Source organism: Argopecten irradians, chromosome 5 (assembly GCF_041381155.1).
Source record: "Argopecten irradians isolate NY chromosome 5, Ai_NY, whole genome shotgun sequence".
Lineage (NCBI taxonomy): Eukaryota > Metazoa > Mollusca > Bivalvia > Pectinida > Pectinidae > Argopecten > Argopecten irradians.
This window is the reverse complement of record NC_091138.1, coordinates 33648835-33661135: the sequence shown is the minus strand read 5'-3', so window position 1 is coordinate 33661135 and position 12301 is coordinate 33648835. Positions and strand designations below refer to the sequence as shown.

General features: G+C 32.5%; 1 protein-coding gene across 1 annotated transcript; it reads left to right on the top strand.

The window, feature by feature from the left end:
- Positions 1–6446: 6446 nt before the first annotated feature.
- On the top strand, positions 6447–12286 carry LOC138323608 (uncharacterized). The gene is made up of 6 exons (XM_069268328.1): positions 6447–6641; positions 8208–8364; positions 9476–9768; positions 10320–10415; positions 11084–11178; positions 11888–12286. The coding sequence occupies exons 1-6, from the start codon at positions 6569–6571 to the stop codon at positions 12092–12094; spliced, it is 921 nt and encodes a 306-aa protein (XP_069124429.1). The 5' UTR covers positions 6447–6568; the 3' UTR covers positions 12095–12286.
- The last annotated feature ends 15 nt before the right edge of the window (positions 12287–12301 follow it).

Sequence of the window (12301 nt, the reverse complement as noted above, 5' to 3'; positions counted from 1 at the left end):
CGTTTTGTCATGGGATATGTCAAAGTAATATCTTTTCATCACATAACTTGATATTACAACGCCATTTCACAAATATATTTTTTACAATTACTTTAATATTGTTAGAAAAAGATAGGGAAAAAACGGAAATGGCAATAAACCTTTCTTTTTATTTGGCAAAGTCTTATGATCAGCGAAACATCAAAACTCAATAATAGTGTAATGTATGTACAGTATATTTTATTGTTGTATAAATATAAACGACTGATATTTTACAAAAGTTACAGTAACGCAATTTTCTTTGTCGTTGTGGAGTTTATGTTCAGCCCTTTCTAGATAGCAAATTGGAGGTTTGAATTGATTTGTACTTTGTCCATTACTATACAGTTAAACGCTTTTTATGCTATTAAATATGTTGCAAAAAACTTATTTTATGGTGGATTTTTTTCCCGCTAGAAATCCTTATATTGTCTATTTTGTGTATTATTATGCGAATTGCTCTAAGTCAGTTTATATAGCAACCATCGTTAATACAAATATTTGTTAACCCGTTCAAACTTAACGTTTCTTTAGATTTGATTGTGCCAAACTATATACATTGTCAGCTGTTGATTATTTTTAATTTGATATTATTTTTTTCATATTAGGTGTCTTACAATAAAAAGGATGAAGTCGACCTTAAACAATACAACATGCATTTTGTAATGCCATTTACAGTTACGTATAGCATCGCAGGAACACAAAGATCTTATACGGAGACATCACCAACTCTTCAGTTAGCCGACAACTCTAACCAAAATTTTGGTGCGGCACTTGCTAAGAGAATCTGGGATGAGTTCGTGCCATCAGTTTAAGTCCAATCGCGTACAATATTCGGCAAACTGTGGAGAGCTTGCTTAGAAAATCTGGACTGAATGTCTACAGTGAATACGTCCCTACAGTCATTTATGGTGCTTTTGGATTCATTTTCCTAAGTTGTTTTCCTTTCTTTTGTTTTATTTGTATTTTCCCGTGTATTACTATTAAATATTCCCTCAGCATTGCCATTATAAATTTGTTATTATTTCATCAGAATTAGCAATGACGATTAACAAATAAATTTACTTTTTATGGCCAAGGCATTTGCCTTTCAATAAACGATTGAGCTGTAAGGCACTGACCAATCTGGATTGTTTGCCTTTATATATCAGACATTTCATCTGTAAATATCCCAACAAAGTCCTTACATTTTCTATGATAAAGTTGTAAGGCACTGACCAATCTGGATTGTTTGCCTTTATATATCAGACATTTCATCTGTAAATATCCCAACAAAGTCCTTACATTTTCTATGATAAAGTTGCACCTCATGTTGTGTTTTGGTTAATCCGGGTATATAAAATGATTCAACTATTATTATTACACATGTGTCTTACGATATGACATGGCTGGATGGGCAAGTAATGTGATAATTGAAGTTTTATTATAGCTGTCTTATTTTCTTAAAAATTCTATCATTACTCGGATATCTAGGTAACATAAAACAAAAATTGTCGTCAACTTTGCTTAGAGACAATGGCGGATGTACAGAGGGCATTTGCACACCATTTGATAGTTTAACTCGACACCAATAATTTTAACTTAAATTGTCAGCTGTACATATCATAGACAAGTTAATGTGTCAGTTCATTGGGCCAAGAAAAATGTCATTTATCACTTTTAGAAAACTTTCTGACGGCTAAGCATTTAATGTGGATTTTGAAAAAAAAATACCTTAAAAGATTACTAGTTTCACAATTTACATGTGTTCTCTTTTTCTCTGGTTTATTTGATAATGTCACACTTCTTTAGATGTCATGTGGACCTGCAGAAGACATTCATTGCTTCAACAATACACACATTACTCGTTTCCACAACGCATTATTTCACATATGATAATTAGACAACTAGTGTGAGTAATTTATAACAACCTGCATACTGTGTGGTTGTGTAATTTAAATTATATTAAGCTAAACAGCAGGGATAGTGAAGATCTTAAGGATCTTTGGGTGCACTAACTCATCTATGTAAGGTGCTCAGACGATTCTTAGAACAATGAAGTTAAACGACACTAAAATCTACGTACAAAAGTTCTCTGAGTGTAGAATACAAATCGCAACGTACTGCTGATTATTTACTAAAATGAACTTAATGATTAATTTGAATCGTTTACTTAAATGAACTGAATAAGTTATTCGTATTGTTTACTACAATGAACTTAACGAGTATTTCGTATTATTTACTTAAATGAACTTAATGAGTAATTCGTATTGTTTACTTAAATGAATTAATGAGCAATTCGTATTGTTGAATTAAATAAACTTAATGATTAATTCGTATTGTTTACTTAAAATGCTCTACCGCTGACAATTGGTATTTTTTTATTGTCAAAAATTGGAGCAGACGATTTAGCATTTTTCTTCAATTACAAAACTTACTTACTTTTCACCATTACCAACATTGAAAAGTTTGAGCTTCTAATTTTACTTTTAGTTAGAAATATGAAAAATAATTAATTGTATCCCGAAAAAAATCCGTGGCACTATATCCTATAATGAATGAAGTACTGATTGCGCATGAACCATAGGCTAAATAAATTATTTTATAATATTTTCTGTGTTAATTAGACATATATATACATGATTAAACACCATGTTTTGTTCAAATGATGAATGTCATTTATGCTCTGTCGGCGGTGGAGTATATTTAAATGAACTGAATAATTAATTCGTATTGTTTACTTAAATGAACTTAATGAGTAATTCGCATTGTTTACTTAAATGAACTTAAACGATACTTATTGCATAACTTTATCGACAAGATTAACGTCATACATAACAGCTGTAGTTGTATTGTTATCCTTGTGTTTATAACCATGTCACTGTAAATTGATGTGATATTGAGTATATTTTATGGCATTGCTCTAACAATTCAAATAATATGATTAATATGCATAGATTATGTTAAAAAATACAATGTTATTAAATTATGTTAAAGTGTTTGAAACGTTAATAAGTATATAAATACATGTACACGTTTATAATATAAGTGCCGTCAAACCGGATACATCAAGTTTGTTGACCCTTGAACAGAAAATCATGAGCGACAACATTTTTATAAAAATCAACAAAAAATATTTTGAACAACTGATAGAAATGAATGTACCACTTTATAGTTTATTCATGAACCATGTTATCATTATCATGTAAAGTCGGCAGTGTTAAGTTTAAAAAAAATTACAGATATGAAATAATGTGTAGTAGTGTCATCATCCTCCTCTTCATCCTCCTCCTCATTCTCCTCCTCCTCATCATCATCTTTTGAAAGATCTTCAAAAACATTACAATCATTTTCATCATATCATCAAAACCATCATATCTTCATCATAAGCATTATGATGACATGATGATGATGATGATGATGATGATGATGATATGATGATGATGGTGGTGGTGGTGGTGATGATGATGGTGATGATGATGATGATGGTTGTGATGATGATGATGGTGATGATGATGATGATATGATGATGATGATGATGATGCTGACATACACGTTTTGATCACGCACCAGTTTGTCACGCCAATACATCAGTATGTATTTTTTCTCTCAATTTTCATATTGTCATTTGTAATGATAAAAGTATATTTGCACATATGTCGGTAGCCCCTGTTATTTGATTTACATAAAAACCTTTAATAAAATATATTATGTAGGAGTGTATATAGTGTGACAATAGCTCTGAGAGTTTGATGACTTTAATGTGATTACATGCTGACAGTGGCAACATCAATCACAACTGGCAAGCTGCGTGTAATTAATTAAAATTTGAATTAAAAATTCAGACACTCTAGAGAAAAATCGACTTGTTCGCATTAACATTAGTATTGCCATAGTGTTTTTTCATTTCGGGTTTGCTTACATTTGATGATTACTTTTTGTTTCCATTTAAACATCTGATTATGACTAACTTTTACCATGACGATCCGCAAATAGTGCCTTTGACACAAATCTACTAAGGTTTAAGACCCCGTTTAAATCAGTATGTTGTTGTATTGCTTGTAAATTTTGGAAAAATATGCAAAAAATTGTACATTTCAGTTTTGCATGTCCACAGGGTTCAGTACACATTGCTGTAACCAAATAGCCATGTCATTATGTTTACTAGTGTTTATAGCATGTAGTAGGATCGCTGGTTTGACCGGATTCGATTTTAATTACACCATGGGCATACCAAAAATCACTAGTTTAAACAGATTCTTAAACCTTAAGAGTAGTTAACATAATAAGATTTTCGTGGATTTATCGTTAAATCTTCATTAAGTTTAGTTTGACTTTATGTACAAAAACTTTTGTTATAAAAACAAACTAACTGAGATTAACAAAATAAAGTACGACTTCCAACGGTGTTTCGGTGAGAAACGCTTTTTTCGATATCTTCAGGATTTATGTCTTTTCAGCTAAGAGCAGCTACACGAGTTTATGTTTCATTGGGTGTATCGCAGCAACTGCGAAACGTGTGTTGTTTCCGCCAGTCGAAAATTTCTGTATTTCGAAGAGTAAATATCATGAATGATTGTATTCATTTTTAAGAATTTTGTAAAAGGTGTTTACGATAGTGGTGAAATCACCATGAGTACATTAGAAAAATCAACAGATAGATCACGCCCTTTGTCAGTATAATGTGACCGGGTGAGGGGTGTCGCTTGGTGTCATCGGCATGACACGACATGAATGTACCGCAGTCTCCCAAAACACGCACCATGAACTTCATACACACTGCACACCGCATACATGACATGGAGTCGATTGCTTTAAAATGTAATCCAGTAAATCACGATTACTTCAGTTTTAAGTAATCGATTACAGAATGATTACAAACATGCTTTTCTGTAATTACTTTCGATTACTTTACTATAAATAATCATGATTACAGGAAGATTACTTAAGATTACTACTGTATTGATATAGAATGAACATAAAAGAAGTCATATCACATCTTATCCAAATTTATTAACATTAATAAGAATAAACGTTGTACACAGAGGTAAGTATAGTAATTGTGTTTGTAAACATACTGAAAGCACATATTCCGTATTTGCATATTACAGAGTTATCTGCCCTTACGGGTTGGTATTGATTGTGACGTCATGTGTTTTCGAGCGTAACGTCATACTTTTCGGAGAAAATGACGTGAATTGCGCTCACAAAATAATGACGTAACAATCGATACCTACCCTAAAGGGAGCTAACTCTGTAATATGCAAAGACGGAATTTGAAAGTATCCGATAATCATAAAGTAATCAAAGAAATAATCATGATTACACACCTTTTTTATCTGTAATCGATTACATGTAAACATAATTTTAATGAGTACTGATCACATGCAATTAATTGAAAAACTGTTGTCATTCATACATGATAACGATTACTGATTTAATAGTAATTATTAATGTCTGGCCTTACATGAACTTGGCTGTTAATAGGACGTTAATAAATAATAATAATAAAAAAAACAGACACTAAAAAGAAGTCTTTCGAAAATGGACTGTTCAGAGGGCTTTTTAAATCATAAGAAAAGGAATTTGGTCAGTTTTTTTCCTCCTGAACTGCCTCCAGTTTTACAATGAGATAGTCCAGAGATGGATATAACGTCAGTGATAGTAACCCATTGCGTATCGAGAATACACGACCAAATGATGAGGCGCTTCGTCACTTTAGGTAGTCAAAGCACCAAGAGAACGTGGATTCTTTTGAAACTGTCACAAGGAGTGTTTTGACATAATCTGATACAAGGGATCACACTTCGACGGCTTGGTAAAAGGACATTTTTTCGGATATATCAAAAAATGTACCAAAACGATGAGGTGGTTAAGGGAATTCACACATCAGGATAGATTTATATTTACACTACACACAAAATGTATCATTCCGGTTGAGACTTTACTATATGTACTAGTATTACATATTTATTATTATATAACGCTTTCTATAGGGAATTCAACAATCTGGGAAAGATATATCATTTATGTATAAACAACTATGAAATGTGAAACTGCACCCACAGACATTCGTAACTAGCCTCAAATAGGAAAGAAGTGCATAAATATTTTTAAAAACACATATGCATACAATTTAATATAAACTACAAGACTAATTGGCATTCAAGTGACAGTGTGTATGTTTAATGGGAAGTATATGTAAATGCAAGCCACGTATTTTCTCAGAACTGAAGCCTTGACAATATTATGTTTCACAGAATTGTTGATTTGGAAGCCGAAAATGTAATAACATTTAATTAATCGTATATATCATTAACACGTGTTACCGATTCTGGTTTGAACTAGAAAAACAAAAAGGTACGTAAAAGATTAATTATGAATGACGCGCGTATCATTTTTCTTCCTAGAATTGTTCTGGTCACGTGGTTTTGTTCTATGAATCTGTCCGTGATTGACGTGGGTTGAGAAAATTAGATACCTAGCCTATTTTGAACAAAAGGCTATAAAAGTGAAGTCGGATGGTTCAAACACCACAGACATCCGGATCAGACTGGAAACAGAAGACAAAATGATTCTACAAGGTTTTCTCTACCTGTTCCTGCTCAACGTGGGGCTATCAACGGCGGTCACAAACCAAGCGAGTAAGTGCTCTTAAATTGTAGTTGTTGTCAAATTGTGCATATTAATCTCATGTTTCATTATATTGCATTAATGGTATATGTGCCATAACTGAATGATAATTTTGACATGCTATTTTTTGTTATAAGGATTGGTGAGAAAATCATTCAAAAGCACAGAAAAAAATGTATTTTGCTTTGTAAAAGTTCTTAAAAGCCTTTACGCTTTATGTAAGTTTAAATGAAATTATATCTGCAGAAGTATTTATTTTTACATTAACCTTTAGCACTGTAAAAATGTTAAATAGATATGAGTTTTTAAAAAGTAAGCAAAAACAACTTTGAATTAATCTAGAACTGTATGTAAAACATAAATGATCATCACATATGAAAGCGGAATAGGTCGGTGAGGATTTTGATATCATCGGCCGCTATTTCAAGGTGGAAATATAACGAATATACTCTGGATAACAACATTCTCCAAGAAAAAAAGTATTTTGACAAATAGCTAAATGGCAACTTAAACTTTAAGTACAAGGTGGATTTTTTAAAATATCATCGTGAATAACATTTTTTTTGTATTTTTTAACTTGAATCCGTAAACAAATCACAATGCTGTAAGACGTTAACAATAAGCCAATCAAGTTGCTTTCATGATCGGATTATATACCCAAATGAGTTTAAATGATGAACCATTCAAAACACTTGTTTTAGCGGATATGGTTAATCAAGAAGACATGCTTTTAAATGATGAACCAATCAAAACACTTGTTTTAGCGGATATGGTTAATCAAGAAGACATGTTTTTAAATGATGAACCAATCAAAACTCTTGTTTAAGCGGATATGGTTAATCAAGGAAACACGAGTTTAAATAATGAACCAATCAAAACACTTCTTTTAGCGGATATGGTTAATCAAGAAGTAGAACCGATCAAATGCTTATTCATGCATTTCAGGAGAAACCATTGATAAGTACATTTTTGAAGTTTAATAATCACAAAAGTTACAATTCTAATACCAATATCGGACGATGACAGTGGAAAGTCTAATAATATTAAAGATGCTCCACCGCTGACAAATGATATTTTTGTCTATCAAAACAGGAGCAGACGTTTTAGAATTTTCCTTCAGTTACAAAAGTTACTTACTTTACACCATAACAACTATTGAAAAGTTTGAGCTCCTAGTTTAACTCCAAGATAAGAATATTAAAAATAATTAATTGCATCCCAAAAACATTTCGTACCACTATGTCCTATATGGAATGAAGTACTGATTGCGCATTCACCAAAAACAAAGTAAATTATTTCATATTGTTTTTGTGTTAATTTGACATTTATACGCGATTTTAAGAAGCGTCGACTCGATAATGTACGATGGCTGGGAAAGGACATGAATTGCATTCGAAAAATGAAGTTTACTTCATTATTTATTTGTATTTTTTTGTTACATCAACATAATCAAGTTTTTCATTTATTGAAAAAGCATAACGACACATTTAATGCATCCAAAACATGATAGTAGTTGAATGATTTTTGATGTATGTGACATCAGTCAATTATATTTTTTGTCACTTTCATATACACAGAAGTGGACGAACTCAACGGATACATCTTTACGGAATTCAGTGCCGAAGCATTCAGTTCGGAATTCGAAGCCCTAGAAGCCGCCTATGCCGAAGTACAGCCTGTATGTCAGAAAAAGTACAACGATACCTTGGATCAGTGTGTTGCTTGTGCTAAAAGGTATTTATGATAAACAATTATGGTTCTTCAGGTATGTCTATATATCTTTATGACGACAGATTTGTATGGGATTAGAACTCTCTGTACCATTGTAAGCTTGACGTTACGCACATGCATTTGATACTTGAAACTTAAATCGTCTGTTGATTCTGGTCGGTCGAACTCCAGATGTTTTCATAAATGCAATTGTGTAATCTACATGTATTTTGAGATAGCAAATTTAATTTCGTTATATAGTCATACTAACGTTACGATCCACTTTGTAAAAATAACGCAATTTTTAAAGTGCGTTATATATAGTGCTAGTTTCAAAGAACTTTGAAAAATGCTGTTTTGTTTCACTTGGCACTGCGCATTGCTACACATCAACAACATCTCCAGTCCTTAGTGTTGACACACTTCGTACACCGTATAAGGACGTGGAATCGGAAGCTGTATCAGAATTAATACACATGCCATCGATAAAATTATCGAAGAGCTGTGATAATATTGGATTACAAGATACTTGGGGTTTTTTTTCCTCGTTTTTTTTTTGTGTGTGTTTTTTTTTGGTAAAAACCTGTACTATTGTAGTTCCTCACAACTTTTATCACTAGTGGAATGCTTTAATATGCATAGGAAAATTGACCACGGTACATTTGAGTATGTGTTTATACCTTTAAAATGTAACGCGTTCGCGTACGTGCATGTAGTGCGCCTACGCTCAGAACCGGAGATCTCGATTAGGCGTCATACAGCTGATTAGTAAAAGAGCAACCTGACACATTCGATACTAAAAAACAATATTGCATTATCAGTGAGTTGCCACCACTGTGACATCTAGGGACTTATTTAACAATAAGTCATTGTAATTTTATTTATCTATATATAAGTATTACAGAATACACTAGCATTCCTAGTCTATATCCGACATCAGTGGCTTTGGTTTTTATACTGTCAAACATGACTATAAATACCGCCCAACATCATTGTACACGGGTAAAATTGTTTTTAAAATGGCGATATGGGGACCTTAAAATTGATTTTATATGTAGAGTTGGTGGTCTTTATACAGAGGAGGTCGTTATTAAGCAGGTGGTTGTTAAGATAGGTTTTATTATACTTTCTACAGGCACCAACAATCAAGCGGTGGATCTGGTGGTGGAAAGTTCCCCGTTGACAAATTCGTAATAGGCCTACTGCCACCGCCACTTGGAATAGCACTCCGCACTGGTCTAGTGAAGAAATTTCCGAATTTGATTAAGAAGGTTCCTCACCTTGGCAAACAAGGTGTAAAAGAGGTGAAGAAATTCTTCGTGAATACGATTCCTGACGCCGGAAAGAAAGTAGGCGAGTTCTTCAAAGATAAGGTTGGAAAACCCATCGGAAATTTTTTCTCCAAAACGATACCAAATGGATTCAAAGGTAAAAAAGAAATCACATTCCAAATACTTAGATTGATATTATTTTCATATTTTTGTTCCTTTTATCTAAAAGACTTTAGGAATTATCAGTCTAGTATATAATATATTTCACTATAAAGGACATACAACACATATGTAGATATGGTCGAGTAATCGTCCGCCATTTTTCCATCATGTATAATTCGAAGTCTCACTGTGCTTCAAATTCCATGTGTGGCAGTTGGTGGTTTTCCTTTGGGTACACTGACTTTAATCCACGTCAATACATAACCATGGCTGCTAAAATGTTCAAATGTCTATTAAGATTTTGTAAACTGTTGCAATTTGGCAATATGATTTCGAGCTGATGAAATGCATTGTTTTAATTACATATTTAAAATCATCCAAGGAGAAAATCAAGTGCGATTTATTGATATGATAAAAAGAACCATACAATTTATCAATATAGAATACATCTATGCAAACGATAGTGTTTTTGTCGGTTTTGTAGTTTAATGTTAATATGTTAGAAGTGTATTCCCCCTGTGCTATATTTTTACTGTACCATTTCAGATCTTTTCGGTCGTCGAAGGAGAGCAGCGTCACAATGTCCTTCGTGTGATAAAGTCGATGACACAAAAAATTCTGCGACTGAAATTTGGAGAGCTGGTAAGTTTAAGCCGGAAGTGACTTAAGTCAGTCGGCACTTTCCGTAAACTCCGTCTTTTACTCCCGAGGTATATTATTGTTTACGGAAAGTGCCGATAGTGTAATCAGTATTAATATGTATGCATAAAAATAAGCGAAAAAATTTTTGAGTGAATATCTTTATATGTCTGGATAATGATTTATTGCTAAAAACGGATTCTAATGTATTTATGTTTATTTCCATTACCCATAATATCAAAATTTTCAAGCTACTGGAAGTATAAGATCTCGAAAGATATGCATGTATTTATTTCTATTTTTCTGTGTATCATTTTCGCGTGGATGATAATTTCGCAATTTCGCAGAGCATTGCTACGATCGCGAAAATGTATTAAGCGAAATATCGAGAAAATGTTGAATACTACATACCCGGATAGCCAGATTCGCGAAAAAGTTTAAACAGCTTAAATCTGATTTCCACGTCTTAAGTTCAAATCGCGAACATCTCAACCCGCTAGAAAATCGGCTGTAAGGTAATAAGTTATATCGAAATTTTTTAAAAAACTTGTATTAACAAGACCGGAAAGATACACAAAATACACGTTGGTGGAGAAAGTGAAACTGAGCGCAAATAAGTACACACTTATGAATTTTAATGATATAAGCTTATTTTGTTTCATTGTATCCAGTCTGTGGTGACAAGGCAGCCGCAATCATAGAACAATACGCCGTTACAACGTCTGTCATTAATGTGGCCAAAGCAAAAACACCTATCGTCACCCAGGTAACATAAGTATACTGTTTTCTCTGAAAATGCTCTAAAAAAATTCTAGGATGATAACCTTGCATTTCAAAACTTATTTCACAATGTTCCGTTTTGTCATGGGATATTTCAAAGTAATTCTTTTCATCACATAACTTGATATTACAACGCCATTTCACAAATATATTTTTTACAATTACTTTGATATTGTTAGAAACAGAGAGGGAAAAAACGAAAAGGAAATGGCAATAAACCATTCTTTTTATTTTGCAAAGTCTTATGATCAGCGAAACATTAAAACTCAATAATAGTGTAGTTTATGTACAGTATATTTTATTGTTGTATAAATATAAACGACTGATATTTTACAAAAGTTACAGTAACGCAATTTCTTTCTCGTTGTGGAGTTTATGTTCAGCCCTTTCTAAATAGCAAATTGGAGGTTTGAATTGTTTTACTTTGTCCATGAACTATACAGAAAAACGCTTTTTATGCTATTAAATATGTTGCAAAAAACTTATTTTATGGTGGGTTTTTTCGCTAGAAATCCTTATATTGTCTATTTTGTGTATTATTATACAAAAATTGCTCCAAGTCAGTTTATATCGTTAATACAAAGATTTGTTAACCCGTTCAAGCTTAATGTTACTTTAGATTTGATTGTGCCAAACTATATACATTGTCAGCTGTTGATTATTTTTAATTTGATATTATTTTTTTTTCATATTAGGTGTCTTACAATAAAAAGGATGAGATCTACCTTAAACAATACAACATGCATTTTGTAAGGCCATTTACAGTTACGTATAGCATCGAAGGAACACAAAGATCTTATACGGAGACATCAGTAACTCTTCAGTTAGCCTACGACTCTAACCAAAATTTTGGAGCGGCACTTGCTAAGAGAATCTGGAATGAGTTCGTGCCATCACTTTAAGTCCAATCGGGTACAATTTTTGGCAAACTGTGGAGAGCTTGCTTAGAAAATCTGGACTGAATGTCTACAGTGAATACGTCCCTACAGTCATTAATGTTGCTTTTGAATTCATTTTCCTAAGTTGTTTTCCTTTGTTTTGTTTATTTGTATTTTCTCGTGTATCACTATTAAATATTCCCTCAGAATTATCAATATAGATTTGTTATT

Bases quoted from the DNA above. Each gene is read 5' to 3' on its own strand.
- LOC138323608 (XM_069268328.1), top strand. From the start codon at position 6,569: ATGATTCTACAAGGTTTTCTCTACCTGTTCCTGCTCAACGTGGGGCTA. The intron at 9,769-10,319 runs GTAAAAAAGAAA...GTACCATTTCAG, and splicing joins GATACCAAATGGATTCAAAG to ATCTTTTCGGTCGTCGAAGG. The intron at 10,416-11,083 runs GTAAGTTTAAGC...CATTGTATCCAG, and splicing joins GACTGAAATTTGGAGAGCTG to TCTGTGGTGACAAGGCAGCC.